This window comes from Ixodes scapularis, unplaced genomic scaffold (assembly GCF_016920785.2).
Source record: "Ixodes scapularis isolate PalLabHiFi unplaced genomic scaffold, ASM1692078v2 PGA_scaffold0__279_contigs__length_252992795, whole genome shotgun sequence".
Taxonomy (NCBI): Eukaryota; Metazoa; Arthropoda; class Arachnida; order Ixodida; family Ixodidae; genus Ixodes; species Ixodes scapularis.
Genome location: NW_024609835.1, coordinates 33,268,458 through 33,285,228, shown reverse-complemented (window position 1 = coordinate 33,285,228; position 16,771 = coordinate 33,268,458). Strand labels below are relative to the sequence as shown.

Genomic DNA, 16,771 nt, shown 5'->3' with positions numbered 1-16,771 from the left:
GTGTGTGTGTGTGTGTGTTTGTGTGTGTGTGAACGCGAGCGCGCGCGCTTCTAGAAGCACATCGACGCTACGAGGTAATGCCCTCATTAGCACGGAATTTAATCGCTGCTCTCTGAGTCTGATTTAGAGTTCGAAGTCTCATCCTGAATGTATTGTGACTACATTGGTCACTTGACTCTGTTTACCTTATCTGCTAGTTTCATTCAACTGGGGTTCCGCTAGTTTTTGAAAGTTAGGCGTTTTCACGCTCTTCGCTGACGAAGGACTACACGATTATTTTTATTAACATCTAGTAGAATATGAAAACATGCAAAAAAATTATTCCGCATCGTTGTCGTCGTCTTCAGTCATCGTCGTCTTCAGTCTTGATACATAGTTCTGCATGTTCGGCACCGGATCCTCTTCTACAGTATGAAAAAACTCGCCTGGCAGTCTTAGGGTCGTGCCGTAAACATGTTCAGCCGGTGTGGAGAAGAGATTTGCTTCGTAGACCGAACGGAGGGGAAAGCCGAGTGGTTAACCACGGAGAAAGAGCACGGAACACCTCGTACCCACGGACTGGGCGCGGTTGCAGGCCAGACAAGACGCTTCTCGTAACAGCAACCGATTGTAACCTAAACAGTTAAATAAATATATCCTTCCATTATCCCGGATTAACCGGTACATCTTAGGATGTGTAACGTATATCAACAACGCGTGATGCTCCTTGAGCCCGCAAGCATCAAGTTCAACTTAACCCCCTTCACGGTTCGTGGGAACGCGCACGTTCGCAATTCACAGAAGTGAACTTAACTTTACCCACAGTACTTGCCTCTGAACAAGAGATCGTCTCGTCGGCAGAACGACCCGATGCACCCACGTAACGGACGCGAAAGCCTCATTATGCGATCGAATTCAGTCCAATCAAACAAACGCTTATTTCATTTCCTTTACAAATTAACATCGGACTACCAATTAACATAACGTCAGTAGCCGGCCACCGCTGAGATGGTGCAGCCCGCAGTTTTCGCAGAATCAGACGAAATCGGTGACCACGCCCTGATCACAGACTCCAACAACGGAATGGATGTCACCAATCAGGAGACCACGCGCCAGGGAATACAAGACATCCCAATTCAAATCCAGCAGCTAATTATGGCCTTCAACAACGCACTTTCTACACGGCGAACAGAAAATGTTGTCAATGTGACGGACGGAAACGAACCAGAACGAGAAGTAACCACGACGAATGCTTCTGCACCGGGCATGACAACGCAGATGAGCGGGAACAGAACAACGGTCGACTTGCTGTCGGTCTTCGTCCAAACGCAACAACTGGGCGAGACCCAACGAGAATCCATGAGGCGCCTACAAGTCCACTCCACGAGCGACACTTTACACGCGACTCCCACGTTCGAGGGGGAGTCATACGAAAATATCGCTTAGTGGAATCGAGAAATCGAACAGGGGAATCCTCTTGTTAATTCGACACCAATCCACACCATGCTCAACGCCGGCCCCCTACTTCATGGTGCCACACTAGACTGGCACAAGTCCTGCGGTTCCCGAATCGACGACTGCAAAGTATAAAAAGAAGCCATCAACAATCGCTTCCAACAAAAAATGGGACTTCAACAATTCTTGTTGTACCAGCAACGTCGACAGCTCCAATCTAACGAGAGCAATTGCACTACATCTACCCAAAGAATGTCATGCCCGAGCGAGCTCCTTCTGAGCTCGGAGCCAGCGAACGGATCTCCCTAATCATTCGTGGAATCACCGATGACAAATGAGCCAATCCCCTGGCAGCACAAGGCTGCAAGTTGGTGCTTGAGCTAATTGGCCGCGCGACAAAGCAAGTGCAAACCTCCGACACGAAAGCTCGAAAGAAAGAAACGCGCACCGAAAACGATCCAGCAGCGCCGAGCGTTGCCGGCGGCGGCCTGAAACCGAATCTATTCAGCACCTGGTGATGACGGCGACATACTTTATAAGACCGGTGTTGTATTCGCGTAGACTAAGTGGCTACTACCCGAATACTTGGGTTTATTGATCAGAAGCGGATCAGCGTTCGGGGACGACTGGCTTGCGCCATCGGGGGCTCGTGTCTCTCGATCGCGCTCTGCGGGCACGCGCTCTGGCTGCAGATCGCTTTTGATATAGGCCCGTAGCTCTCAAGTTTCGAGCAGCGCTTCAGGCGAGCAAAATAGAATATTTGGCTCGCGTTTCATGCATGCGTCAATACGCTTCCCCAGTGGAGTTTTTTTCTACTCCGTTCCATTCTAAGTGCCAGCGTAGCACAGGCTACAAGAGCGAGCTTTCAGCGTCCCTGTCAAGCACGCGCGCTCGTGCAGTGCGAGCATCTTTCAGGAGGACGTGCTTTTGCGAGTAGCTTCGGCTTTGCTATCACGTAAAGTGAAACATACGTGCTCGCGGAAGCTATGAAAGAAAGCAAAGATGAAAGGAATGGTTAATGGGACGCTGCGGCCGCGAGCTACATATTTTTTTTTTAAATTTTTTTAGAGGTTTTGTTATCGCGCATCTTCAGATGCTTGCATTCGAACGTGGCACGTGCAAAATCGAACGTTGCAGAGCCACCTGGATGGTTCAGCCATCATAACATGGTCGCGTCTTGCGGATGCGCTCGCGCCCCCTGTCCCAGAGAAACGTGTCTATTTGGTGGTCGCGTGGCTCCGCTGGCCATCACACTCCTTCCCCCTATAGATGCCGTCGCCATATCTATCAGGAGGCCGTCTTGAACGTTGTGGTCTAGAGGTAGGTGGCGGAACCATCTGCCCATCGGGATGAACCTCTATGAATTCTTGTGCTTCTTTTGTTGCTGGCTGCACAACCATCGGAATGGTCCACTGCGCGGGTAAAGCTTGTGGGCTGTTGTTGCTGATGCCTTTTGCTGAAGATGGTATCGTGACCACTTGTCCTGAAGCGTCTTCTGCGGAATTTCTGATATGATCTTCGTGCCTTCGTACAGTGCCATCCTTTGTCTTCACAACCCAAGAACGGAATCCGAGCCTTTTAACCACTGTTCCTGGTATCCACAACGGCGTTCCTCTGAAGTTTCTAATGAATACGTTGCTGTTGACCGAAATCTTCCTAGGAGACGTGACTGGTTGTGTCGCTTCTTCATCTCGCTCTCTCTGCGGTTGTAGACGTGTGAGTGCTGTTGACAATTCTCGACCGAACATGAGCACAGCAGGCGTCTTTCCTGTCGTGAGACTGATTGTGGTATGTTGTTTAAGCAGAAATCGAGCAAGCCGGCACGCCAAGCTTCCCGTCTTGTCTTTAGATAAGGCCTGTTTAGTATCGTACACCATTCTTTCTGCTTGGCCATTTGTCGCCGGATGGTATGGAGCACTTGTTACGTGACGAATACCGTTATTCAGTAAGAATTGTTCGGTCTCGGCGGATACAAACGATGTGCCGTTGTCGCTGACAATCTTACGTGGTACTCCGAACGTTCCAAACAAGTTTCGGAGTTCTTGGATCAGTGAACCGGAGTTGATGTTGTTCATTTGGCGAACTTCGAGCCATTTGCTGAAGGCATCAACAACTATCAATAGCATTTTTCCTTCCACGGGTCCGGCGAAGTCGACGTGTAGAGTGTCCCATGGCTTCGATGGTCGTTGCCATTCCGGAACAGGTGCCTTGGGCGGTGCCCGTTGGTGCTGTTGGCAAATGCAGCATGTCCTTGCCTTCACCTCGATATCCTTGTCTACTCCAGGCCACCAGACGTAGCCACGAGCAGCCGCCTTCATTGTCACCATGCCTCGATGACCAGCATGCAGTAAATCGAGTACCTGAGCTCTGGCTGCGCTGGGGATGACCACTCGTGATCCTCTGGTCAAGCAGCCGTTGAGCGTCGAGAGTTCTTTGGCGACACTTTTGTATTGCCTGCAGTTATCACCGTTGAGCTCTTTTACGCTGCCGTGATGTACAGCCTTGTAAACTGTCGCTAAGGCTTCGTCTTGTTGAGTGAGTGCTGCAATGCGTTCTGGAGATAGTAGAGGAATCGGCGAGCCTGCAAGCATCAGCACCTCACCTGGGGTGCAGGGCTCGTCGATATCAGCAGGAAGGGGTAGCCGGCTGAGGGCGTCTGCGTTTTGATGTAGTTTTCCTCGTCTGTACCTTAGTTCATAGTCGTAGGCGCCGAGTTTTATACACCATCGCGTCATACGGGGGGATAGAACTTGCGGTATGAGTTTCGAGCCTCCCAGTATTCCCAAAAGTGGTTGGTGGTCGGTGTAGATTACGACCTGTCGTCCAGCGATGTACTCATGGAAATGGCATACAGCGTAGACGATGGCCAACCCTTCTTTGTCCAACTGGGAATAGTTTTTCTCCGCGGCTCCTAGTGTTCTGGACGCAAAAGCGATTGGAGCTTCGCGTCCATCGGAGTCTTTCTGAGCGAGTACTGCTCCAATGCCGTACGGAGACGCGTCACAAGACAACAGCAGGGGCCTATTTTCGTCATAATGCTTGAGAACGGTAGAGTCCTTAATCAACTCCTTAAGTTTGCGAAATGCCTCCCTGTGACTGTCCGTCCAGAGCCATGGCCTGTCCTTTTCAAGAAGCTTGTAGAGGTCGGCTGCGACCGTAGCCCTGTTCTTGAGGAAGCGATCGTAAAACGCAAGCAACCCCAAAAAGGCTTGCAGTTCCTGTCTTCCTGTTGGCTCTGGAGCATTGAGGATCGCTTGCACCTTGTCAGCGGTTGTATGAACACCTGCGGCGTCAATCCTGTGTCCCAGAAATGTAGCCTCGCTGACTGCAAACTTGCATTTTTCCTTCTTGAGTTTCAGACCGCAGCTGTCTAGCCTGGATAGAACTTGGTCCAGACGTTCATTGTGCTCTTCTATGGTTGCTCCGCTGATAATGATGTCGTCAAGGTAGACGCTTATACCTTCAATGCCAGCTAGTGTCGTCTCCATCATCCTCTGGAAGATCGCTGGCGCTGCTGAAATTCCAAATGGCAGCCGTGTCATTCTGTACAATCCTTTAATTGTGTTGATTGTCAGGACAGCTGCTGTGGACTCTGTCACCTTCAGCTGCTGGTACGCTTGGCACAAGTCCATTGTGGAGAAGATGGTCCCTCCTCTGAGGTTTGACAGGACTTCTCCTGACGTAGGTAGCGGATAACTTGACTTTTTTGATGCGGCGTTCACAGTGCTCCTGTAATCGCCACACAATCTGATAGCTCCGCTCTTTTTCCGGACGAGTACCAGCGGCGTAGCCCATTCAGCGTGCTGGACTGGTTCAATGATTCCTTGCTGCTGTAGCTGCTGAAGCTCGAGCGTTACAGCTGAGCGGAGCGCGAGGGGAACCGGGCGAGCTTTGCAAAACTTCGGCTTTGCTCCTTCCTCCAGTTCCAAGTGCACTGGGGGTCCCATGTAGCCGGAGATTTCATCCTGGAACACCTTGGGATGTCGTTGAAGGACTGCTTCCACCTCTGGCGGCGTGGTTTGTTGCTGCACCAGGTTGATCCCCTGTACTCTGATGCGGAGTGCGTCGAACCAATCTCTGCCCAAAAGGCTGCAGCCGGACCCTTTCATCACTAGCAGTGGCAGGATATAATCTTTTGACTTGAAACGTACATGCACTTGAAGCGAACCAAGAAGTTTCAGGCCCTCACCACTCCAAGTGAAAAGTTCCAAGTCATTCTTCGTGATTTTTGGGGGATTCTTAGGCCACGTGGAGCGAAATGTCTCTTCGCTAATCAGTGAACAAGCGGCGCCAGAATCAACCTCAAACTGAAGAGGCTTGCCCTCAATCTGAAGAGAAACGTGAAATTTGGGAACGTGCCTTCTGGTGGACAGCTTGTTCAGTTCATAAATGAACTTCTGGAAGGACACGTCGGCTCGCTCCCGCCTTCCATCACTGGTTCAACGTTGTGATTTGTTTTCTTGCGTCCTGCTCTGCCTTGGTGCTTCTTCGTCAGACATGCCTTTTCGATATGTCCAGTCTTCTTACAGTACCGACACTCAGTCTTCTGGAATCGGCACTCTTGTGGCTCGTGCTGACCCGTGCATCGGTAGCAACGACGTTCTTTGTGTGAAGCAGAATTCTTGTCGGCTTTCACAGTCTTGTTAATTTGGAGCTCCTCCTGGTTCTTGATGGCTTTCTGTTGTTTGTAGGCGCTCTCTGCTCTGACAGCAATGTCCAATGCGCTGGAGAACATTAGGTCTTTCTCCGCAAACAGTCGTTGTTGCAGGAGTTCGTCGCGGATGCCGCAGACGAACCGGTCGCGCAGCATCACTTCCAGCGGCAGTTTGGTGTCCACTTGTGGCATCGCTTGTTGCTGAGTGCTAGCTGCAGCACCGGATGTTTGAGACGACGCTGGTAAACCCGACGCTGGAAGCTGCGCAGTTGTCGAAGCGATTTGCGGAGTTGCGGAGGGCAAGATGCCGAAATTACAGTCGCTTGCTAGCTGCTTGAGAGCCGCAACGTAGCTACTTATTGATTCTTCCGGCAATTGGTCTCGCCGTTGAAATTTGAACCGGCTGTAGAGCTCTGAAGATCGAGGGTCGAAGTGCGCACCAAGGATGGTCACGATCTCGTCGAACTCAACCTCGCCAGGTCCTCTGGGTGCCACTAATGCTCGTACCACTTCGTAAGTCTCTGGGCCACAGAGCGTTAAAAGGAGCGCTCGCTTCTTATCCATGGCGTTGATGCCATTGGCCACGAAGTAAAATCCGAGACGTTCGAACCACGATGTCCATGACTTGCCTGAGAAGGCTTCCAGCTTCCCTTGCATGGCCATGGCTTGTGGTCGGTGGTTTCAGGCTTCGTTGGTCCTTGGTTCCTCGTCGCCAGTGTTGTATTCGCGTAGACTAAGTGGCTACTACCCGAATACTTAGGTTTATTGATCAGAAGCGGATCAGCGTTCGGGGACGACTGGCTTGCGCCATCGGGGGCTCGTGTCTCTCGATCGCGCTCTGCGGGCACGCGCTCTGGCTGCAGATCGCTTTTGATATTTGGTGGTCGCGTGGCTCCGCTGGCCATCACAACCGGGCAGCGACGTCCGTGAAAGCTAGTAGAGATTCCGTGTCATCGCAAAATCATCGGCAACATCAAAGCAGATCGCTTCACTTAAGCTTTCGGACAAATACGGAATTTTTTTTTAAACTCTCGCCGGAAATATGTTTGTAAACTCTAATTGATTTATAAAGCTCCATATGTTTATAAATCACGTTGGCAAAAAAAAATGACGGTAAAAGAAGTTTGGTTAGAATAGTCCTTAGAAGAGGGCTCTCCAGTTTTCTTTCAATTCTTGGACTGTTTATGAAAGGGGATTTATTGCTTGTCTCGCCAACGTTCGTTCAGTGCAACGGGCCATTGTACTTATGGATCACAATTAAAGCCATTGTTTCTTTTTTTTTTTTTTAGATCAAACTATTGGTGCTTTTTTAGAAAGAGGACATTTCATAGGAAGGGGGTGAGGGCAGGCTGTAGCGGTGGAACGGGATGGGGAGAAACCGAGCTTCCCAGCGCGTGCGTCCAAGGGTTTGGCGATATTAAAACGTTTGGTAAAGGAACAATTGTCGGCAAGTTTTTGTTATGGGGCAGTTAGTATTTTCAACTACAAGGGCGCCATTGCCATATTCAGCTGAGTAAATACCATGGGATGCAGATAAAGTATTATGAAATAGTGGAGCGTGCTTGCCTAAATATACGTTGTTGTTTTGTTTTTGTTTTAATTGGGATGGAATGAAACACCGCATTTCACAGACTTTGCAACTCTAACGCAATTAAACTTTGATAAACTCCGAATTTTCGGCAAATTATAAACTTCCAAAACCGCCCTCCAAATTTTATCACAAAAATAAACTCCGAAAACACGGGACCCTACTTATCTTCGAGACAATATCGAAGATACCATTTACGCGTCTTTGAGTGCCAAGTTCCAACTTCGACACTTTGGGAAGAGCAGTCTCATCACCAATAGTTTACGGAAAAGTATTCTGACAAGAGGTCACCAAAAATTGATCCGGATAATCAATTTGTATCACCAACTGGAGAACAAAATACGATGATCTTCCACATATAAACTCGCCCTTACAGGCAGCCTCTTTCACCAGATTCAGCATCGTAAGTTGCGAAGCTGTGAGTGCGGTGGCCCATTTCAAGAAAGAAAGGGGTAGATAGAGAGGGAGAGAGAAATTAATGTAAAATTGTAGAGATGGACACCATTAAAAAAAAGGATTTGGTTTCTTTGTATCTTTCAAAATATGTATTACTTTGCTGAAGACTGCCATCGATTCGCATTGAGCGGTTCCAAATACAAATTTAATAAAAGACAGTCATTCTTTATCTCTTTGACAAAGTTAGTGAGCATTTGGCTCAGCCAAAGAACGCTCAAACGTTTTCAACGGAACAGCGGCCTCTAACGTGACTACGAGGTTTAAAAATACCTCCTATCTATGCCTATGATTGTGTACGTCTGTTGCATGTACCCAAATGATTGAGCTTGACAGAGTTCATTGAATGTTCGTAACACTGGATCAGTCAAAGAATCGAGCTAGTTGAAAAGAGAAACTTTTGCCATTTAGTAGTCTTATGGCGCGCCCTTTAGCAAGAACTTTGGGATACCGTATACCCTTCTATTTGGTGTTTGTGCTGCTGGAACGTTGGTCTCTTTTCGCATCTCTTCCCACTTGCTATTTCAAAACAATTTATCTTATTTCTTACCACTTTCAAGTTAGGGGTAGCCGGCGTCGTATTAAAAGTTGCCAAACTCCCCAAAGATCTTTTTAAATCTATTTCCCCTTTTTCTTACTGCTACGGTTTTAGTTCAGTGATTTTAAAAGGCTTTCATCGCAAACCACGCATGTCATTTTTCCCGTCGTGCAAAGAAAGCTCAATACAAATCGGATTTTGCAATCCGGTAAAAGCTGTGGCTGACGCAACATGGAGTGATACTATTGAATCAAACAAACTCGCCAGGCCCACGTCATTGAACCCGCAAAACGCTCAAGTACCCATGAAAAAAAAAAAAAAAAAAAAAACTTTTTTTGTAACCAACCGTATTAAACACTTTTTATCGTGACAGAAGGTCTGCACATAAACCTTATTGTAAATTTGCTCCCACTCGTATATTAGGTGGTGTTCTACAACGCACTCTTCGTTGCGCATAGAGATCAATATAGCTACGCTATATTGATCTCTATGCGCGAGGCACGAAGAAGAAATAAAAAAATGCACAGTTTATTTGTCCCGGTTGGCTACCCTGCACGTGCAGAACGATGTGTAGAAAAAAAATATATATATATGAAATTAAAATGTGTAAATGAACAAAATAATAGCATGCGGTTGTGTGGCAATGTGGCTAGAGTCTGTTACACGCCGAGAATATCGGGACAAGGTTCTCCCCCAAAATCTCTCTTCTCGCCACGATTATTGGTTTCCACCCCATCGCTCGGCTCCTCTTCCGCGTTCGCTTTGCCCAAGTGGAAAGAGATGGTTACGTGGGAAGGGCTTGCTCTGCCTTGTCCTTAATCTGCAACAGACCATAGAGGTGTTTGGCCATATTTGATGTGCCAACATCTTTGTATCTTTGTGATTTACACGAACGAACCACTCCTTCCATGTTTTTGGGCACGCTGAGTAGAACCGAGCGAATAAACAACAGGTAGCGGGCACTATATGACCCAAGCCGAAGGCACACTGCCCACACGTCGTACAAAAGACAAGGCGTTCGTTGCAGGGATGGTGACAGAATAATGTATTGACACGCGTCAAGCATCTTCGAAGCGTCTTTGGTTTCTACGTGTTTGAAACATGTCCGCAGAGGTTTTCTTTTTCTTTTTTATGAATGACGTAACAGGACAGTTATATTCGGAAGAAACGGACAGTCTCTGCGGATAATCTTTTGTAGGATGTATGAGCAGCAGGGCCGCGTCTTTATACACGAACTCATCTTTGTTACGTCACGGCGCGGTGGTGGCGCGTCGGTCGCACTTCCGGTCTGGGGCTGTGGGCAGAAGTCCCCATGCCAGACGTGTATTCCTGCGTTGTTTTGAAAGGAACCCGACAAAAACCTGCCTTCTTGTCAAAACGCCGCGACTGGGGCCGTACCAAAAGTGTCGAGAAAGGTTTGAAGGTCAGTTTTCACGTGCTCGGTTCATCCGAGAATCTGGATATGCGCCGTGAAAAGGGAAAAACAGACGCCGTCGAACAACGATTGCTTGGGCGGGAAGCACTTTGGGTTGAATTCATGGATACTTGTGGTCATCGGATTTATTTGTTTTGTTCCAACATGAACGCCAGAAAACCGTCAAGTTGTGGGGACCACCTGCGGACTACGTTCAGTGCGTCTTCAAGTTCAAACGGCCGCCTGATCGTTCAAACTGTCGTCTGCTCTTTCAAACGTTTCTGCTTGTCGTCTGCTCTCTTACACGACGCCGGCCCGTAGACCAAATGTTGGTCTGGTACTTGCGATAAGAAGTAAGTGCAGGCCTCAAAAGACTTAAATTTGAAGGTTGGTAAGCAGGCTCAATGTAAACAGTAGATACAAAAAGATGTTGATCATTGTTACCAGTGACCATCACTGACTTGTTATCCCTAATTCACTTGGTTCGATTCTGCTTGCGATTTCCAGTATCGACGTCGACTATCTCAGCTATGGTTCACGCTTTTGCAGCCCGCGCGCCGTCGCGACTGAAAATTGCCAGCGAAATCGCATCATGCGAATCAGGCTCTACGTCCTGTGTACTCCTTTTCCTCCCGTCCTTGTCGTTTGCGCGCTGTTTCCATTATTTCTAAGTACATACTGCGGCATCCACGCGGAATGCAGCGCCACATGTCACATTATTCACGCGAAGTTTTGCGGTGTAATGAGCCTCGGTATTTTCGCTGACGCCGCTCAAGTAGTCAGACATCGCCAGGAAGACGTAGAATCAACAATTCGAACGCAAAAAAGGGCAGGGGGGCTCACACCGACGCCGACAACATCGCATTTCAATGGTTTGTTTATGGGCGACGGCGAGCTTCTTGCCCACACCCCCATCGCGCATGCGCGGCGCCGGTGGTGTCCGCTAGGGGCGCTCCGGTTTGTTTGTGAACATGAGTTGGTGTATACGACTCGCTCACCAAAGCTGCGTCCCCGGAGCTTTTTTCCTCGGGCGTCCCAAACCCGGGGAGTTTCTTGCTGGCCGATGTCTGGGCAGCCGCGGCATCTCCCTGGGCGGCGTCTGCGCCCGGGCACTTCTCGCCTTCTTCGTCGTCGTCCTGGGGTTCGTCCTCGTCGTCCGAGTCGGTGTCCTGGTGGTGCGGCCAGGTGCCCCATGTCTGGTGGCTAAGGATGGGCAGCTGGCACACGAAACACAGGGAAGACATCCACGGTGTCTTCTGCCGCCGCCCGCTGGCCCCCTCGCCGTCACCGTGCCGCGGCGCGCCGTCGCCGCTGGGGCGCCTGACGCTGCGGCGGCCGCTGACGCCCGGCACGGGAGCGCGCCGTCCACGTCATGACCGCCAGGGCGGTCCGTGTCCTCAGCCCGGCCTGTCGGAGCCTGGGCCCCGTCCTCGGCCGGACTGGGCTTACTGGGGACCCACTCTCGCTCTCTGGGTCGTGGGTCGGTTCGAGGGGAAGGGCCGCCGACGAGGCTGTGGTGTCGAGAGGCAGGTCTGGTCTCGGCTCAATCTGTTCCGCAGGGAATACAAGGGATTCGTTTCCGTTAGCAGGTTTCCGTTTGGATAACTTTAAGGGCTGGTTAACAGATCTGCGTTGGTTGCGTTCGCGTGCGACTGCAACGACTGTAACGGCAAAGTCACCGGGACAAGTGTTCGCCGTACACAGCATGGCAAGCGATGTAAGGGGTAGCTTCGCGAAGCAATTCATGAGTAACGGTTGTTGCAGTGTTTTAGTCATTAGGCTCGTTTCGGTTGCATGCGAACGCAAACGTTGCAAATGTGTGCACCAGTTTTAAGGCCCCACAACATGCAAAGAAGGACCGGAAGGCACTATACTCTGTTCACCCTTTAGCTCAGACTGCAGCCAAAGGTAGAAACGCGAGCTAGCCCTGGCTCCTGGCTTTGAGACGTGCATTTCTACCGCGACTGCTCGTTCTGCAGAGGAACGCTTTAAAGCAGCGACTTTGAGCTATCGTGATAGCGGTATTGGTTGCAACCTCAGCTTGAGGGTGAACGGAATGTATACCTCTTCTCACCTTACAATGACTCTGGTGAGTTTTACGAGCATGGGTTGACAGCAATCAAATATGGGAACATCTGCTAAAGTTAAAAAGCTTTAGCAGTTGTCGGAAGGTAAGTATTCAGTAACCTCTAGCAGTATAGTAGAAAATATGGCAGCATGCTGAACAGCTCTTTGTACCTACTGCTACAGGTTAGTATATGTATACATATCTTACAACATTTCCTGAAGCTTAGAGCATGAGTGTGGAATCTTCGCTCTTTCCCACAAAAGGGTAAACGTAGTAGTTGCTCTAGAAGGCAAGAGCACGCTCTTTTACACCGAGTCGCGGGATATTTTCCAGAGTCGCCCAATTAAATTACTCCCCTCTCATTTTTTTCCAGACCAAGCACAGGAATAGTTTCCTCAAACTAATATTTGCACGTGGCTTTAACATACTGCCCCTACATATCTGTGCCATGATTTGTCAAAATTAAATGGAACCCTCAGTATGTTCGCTGACCGCTCCAGCCTACTTGCCGGTGGCTCGACTAAGCGCCCTCAAAACAAACGACTGTGGTAAAAATAACATTTCTAATCCCAAAGGACTTTGTGCTGGCTCTGCGTTGGACTACTCTTTCATAAGAATTTTGGTCATCCTAAGTGATAATGCCCCGACTTTCACACTCACTGCCTAAAGACGGGGGAGCTAAAATAGAAAGCCAAACTGAGTGCACAGCTCTTCCGTGTGTACCAAGCCGCCGAATCCTTCCAATGTGCTAATCCCTCGGCACAGCCGCCCGAACTCAGTCAACATCTCGACGACCCAATGCACCTTCTGTCGCCTCCGGACTCTCGCCTCTCCTGCTACCTACTTGATATTGCTGAAAACGGGACTGGCCTCTTCGGACTCCCCAAAGAAGGGCCACGTAACGCTCTTCCCGATAGCCGCTCCCGAAAGAAAATTCCCCGCGGGAACACCCAGAGTCTCGGCTGGCTCAAGACATCAGAAGGCATTACGTCGACTCCCGAGACACCCATAGCCTCTCCGCATCTCCCGTCAGCGAACGAAAGGATGACATACACGCACACAAAACAAAGCGATCGAGCATCACTCGCATCCCGAATTTATCTCTCGCCGACTCGCCAACGGCAACAACATGGTAGAAAAGAATGGCTCGCTTTCCTCTTCAATTTGGAGGGCCCGAAATCTCTTAGACGCGGGCCATCTGCTACAACCACGCTCCCCCCATCCGGCATCTCTTTCCTTTATTCGGCGAGGCAGCAACGTGCTCCAACCTCCTCGAGGAGAAAAAAAAAGAAATCTCATTTTGCGTTAACACGGACAGCCGCATCGTTCTGTTTTGCCCGCGTATATACGGTTCTAGTCGTCACAAAGCAACGCTCAGCAGGATGCTGTCGGATCTCCTCCAAGGAGCAGCATTGTTGGCTCGTATAGAACGGGGTGGGGCGGACAATTCATCTTGTTCAGGTCGCGGGGCCCGCTTCGTCGACGAATTGTGCCCCCCGGACGGACAGCGGTGACCGGCGTCCTCGGAGAGCCGGCCACGGCCCGTATAGCCTCCGCGACAACGGGCCCCGAGCGTGGGCGCTGACCGATCGAGCTTCAGAGGTTGTCCCCCTTCGGTGAAGTTTGCAGGCGCGTAATGAAGCCGGTGCTAGGCTGGCTCGAGTCCCAAGTGGTGTTGCGCACTGGCTGCTCTGTGCGACGAGAAGAAAGAACCCGGGTTTCCCGAGGCAGGGATGATAAACGATGCGCCGGGAGTTCGTCCTCGCTGTGATCAGAACCGCCGGCGGTAATGGAGAAGGACGCGAGAGAAGGAATTTCTGCTCCAATGTGCGCCGATCGAGAGCAATCGCTATTCAGGGAATGTCGGCACACGGATCACGCAGCACAACCGTCCCATACGGCTCGGCGGTTCTCTCTGCGGTAATGTGCTTCTATAGATAGTTTTTTTCTTTCGTTTTTTTTTTTTTTTTTTTTTTTTTGCGGGAAGCGTTTTATTCTTTGTCGATGATTAAAGAGATTCTTTTCAGTAGAATTCTCACTGCCGACTTCAGTGACTTTAGAGAGGAAATGAATGAATATTCTGAAGAGTTTGGTAACGGTAGCTTTGGTTTTCTCTCAATGCTTTCAGACACTGTGACAAAAAAGAATTGCTGCTAAAAAAAAAAAAAAAAAAACAATGTCATTTTGTTAGGAATGTTTTCCTTGCATTGTGTCTACACTGTATTGTGTAATTCGCCAGTGTACATAGATTGTGATTGTGAGATGGAGAAATCTTCTTGTAAAAATAATCCATCACGAAAGCATATATTTTGAGGTTTACAAAAGTATGACATCAGCTGTTTTCGGGGGATGCTATTTTACCTATATTCACGGTGTGCTGCATACAACAGAAACATCAAGGTGCGCGCGTAGATTCGACGGTTGTTCAAATGGCATTTGGTAAGAGGACGTTTGATTTTCGCTTCAAGACGCACACATTCATGACGCTTTAAGCCTTTTTTAGTTCCCTGGTTCGTCTTCAGCTGTAGGTTATCACAGACATCAATAGCCACAGATTTAACAAAGCGCACGTTTCGAATGACTTCTGAATGAAGGCGAAGCATCCAGTTCGAATGTGTGTGACATAACATGAACAGACGCGGATACAAGGGGGGGGGGGGGGGGGCGACGAGGGCGGCCGCCCCCCCCCCCCCCCCCCCCCCCCCACCCCAAACAGAGTCGACCCCCCTCTCTTTCCCCTTCCCGGAAGGCAAATGATATGGTCGGACCCCCCGTGCACAAGAAAGAATGGCAGAATAGTACCCTTCCCAAATTTCCGCCCCGCCCCCCCAAAAAAAAAAAAAAAAAAAAACGGAGTTCTGGATCGGCCCCTGAACGTGAACCAGCAAAACGAAGATAAGAAGTTCGCACCTAGCCATTGACCTGCCAAGTCCCTTTAAAAAACAAAATCGGTTTGTAGGTTGTTTTTTTTTATATTTCCGTAAAACAGGTATATTACACGCTTTTTGAAAAGCAGCTTCCCATAGATATCCACGAGGAATTTCCGGTGAAGCAGGTTCACCATATACTTTACTGGAGGGAATACATCCAACTCCACTCATTTGCATTAAACGGCGCGCCTACTGCGCCCATTTCTCCCCTGGCGGTTTGGACAACTCGGCACACGAAAAAAAAAAAAAACAAAAAAAAAACAACATATTATTGCTTTAAAAATGTTTAGAGAACAAACTACGACGCATATTGAGCAAACACTCGCATCCCTTCGCCAGCCGCGGCGGATGCCTGATAACTACGACCTCCGTGACAATAGGTGGCGCCTCCGCCACTTCCAATTCAATGCGGAATAACCCAAGGTTGCTGGTTATCATCCAGCCATTCAAACTGCGCCCAACCTGTCCGTGCCGAGGCCATAGTATTATCGAAGAGTAGTATGTATTGCCCTAGTAAAGTATTTGAGTCCACTGTGCGCTAAAAAAACTGAGGGAGAGGAGGAGCCGAGAGCACGAGGGGACGTAAGAACGCCCAGCTTTGGATCGAATAAAAAGTGGTAGTCAACTCCTTTGTCTCCGCTGCACTCGTCGAACGCATTCGAATGACAAAGTAAAACGCCGGGCGCCGGACGCCGGCGTTCCGCTTTGTAACGGCTTCCACGAGTGCTGTAGAGACAAGGCAGCTATAGCTTTAGGTCTACCCACTAAGCATTCCAATCAGAGCTCGGCATTTAGACGTCCCCTCGCGCTCTCGTCTCTTCCTCTCCTTCCGTTTCTCGGCGGAATGCTTTTAATATTGTCGCCAAGAGCAGAGATACGACCAAACAACATAACGTTCCTAAAAATGTGCACGTTGTGAGAACCTTAATTTTTTATATATAAAAAAAAAGGCATAAGTTTAGGCAAACGGAGGTGTTGCCCAAGCTGGTTGGAAGGACTCCAAAGTAACTTCCTCAAAGCTTGCACATCGCAGTCCAGGCTTTGCTAAGTGCTTTAGCTAAAACAGATTCATAAAAAAAAAAAATAAAACATTTCTATAGAGTTGGTGGCAGGTTAAAAGCCCAGTAGAAGCTTCGCCTCCAGCATGCGCTTGTTGCATTCTTCGGAGCTCTGGCTGCGCGTAGCACAAAGTGCTATCAAAGGCCGAAAGCTCGAACTGGAAGCAGAAAATCTACAATACTTGGAGGTTTCGCCTTAAGTCCAGACGTAGTCGACGCTACGAGCTGACGGAACCGATCAAGCAGTAACAAAAGCACAAGTCACCGAATCTTTTTCTGCGCATGACTGGTTTAGCGATGATCCAACACATTCAGAAAGGCGACGAACACTATGTTGGTGTCCATTTGACGCTGTACGGTCACTCCTATTGGCTCGTAGTGTCAGTTGTGTCCGGAAAGTAAAACGATGTATGTGTTCTTAACCTGCCACTGGCTGAGTCACTTATATAAACGTCGGTTATCAGTGCGAAGAGCTTTAGTTGCTTCGCCTCCAACGCGAGCTTCCTGCCTTCGCCAACGTTTCGGTATCTCGCGCTCTCGGAGTCTGCACGCGCGGAATCAAAGCACGACGGAAGGCCTAGGACGCATGCTGGAGGCCGGGCGTCTTGGAATACACGTCCCGCCTTTATTTTTA

The 16,771-nt window shown here is 49.3% G+C and overlaps 1 protein-coding gene across 1 annotated transcript in view; it reads right to left on the bottom strand.

Moving 5' to 3' along the window:
* LOC8029327 overlaps nt 1–11,474 on the bottom strand; it is a 307,144-nt gene extending 295,670 nt beyond the window's left edge. The window contains exon 1 of the mRNA XM_042291907.1: nt 11,080–11,474. Within this exon, the coding sequence (XP_042147841.1) occupies nt 11,080–11,325 (246 nt within the window). The 5' untranslated portion in view covers nt 11,326–11,474. The remainder of the gene's footprint in view (nt 1–11,079) is intronic.
* Nucleotides 11,475–16,771: the final 5,297 nt, after the last annotated feature.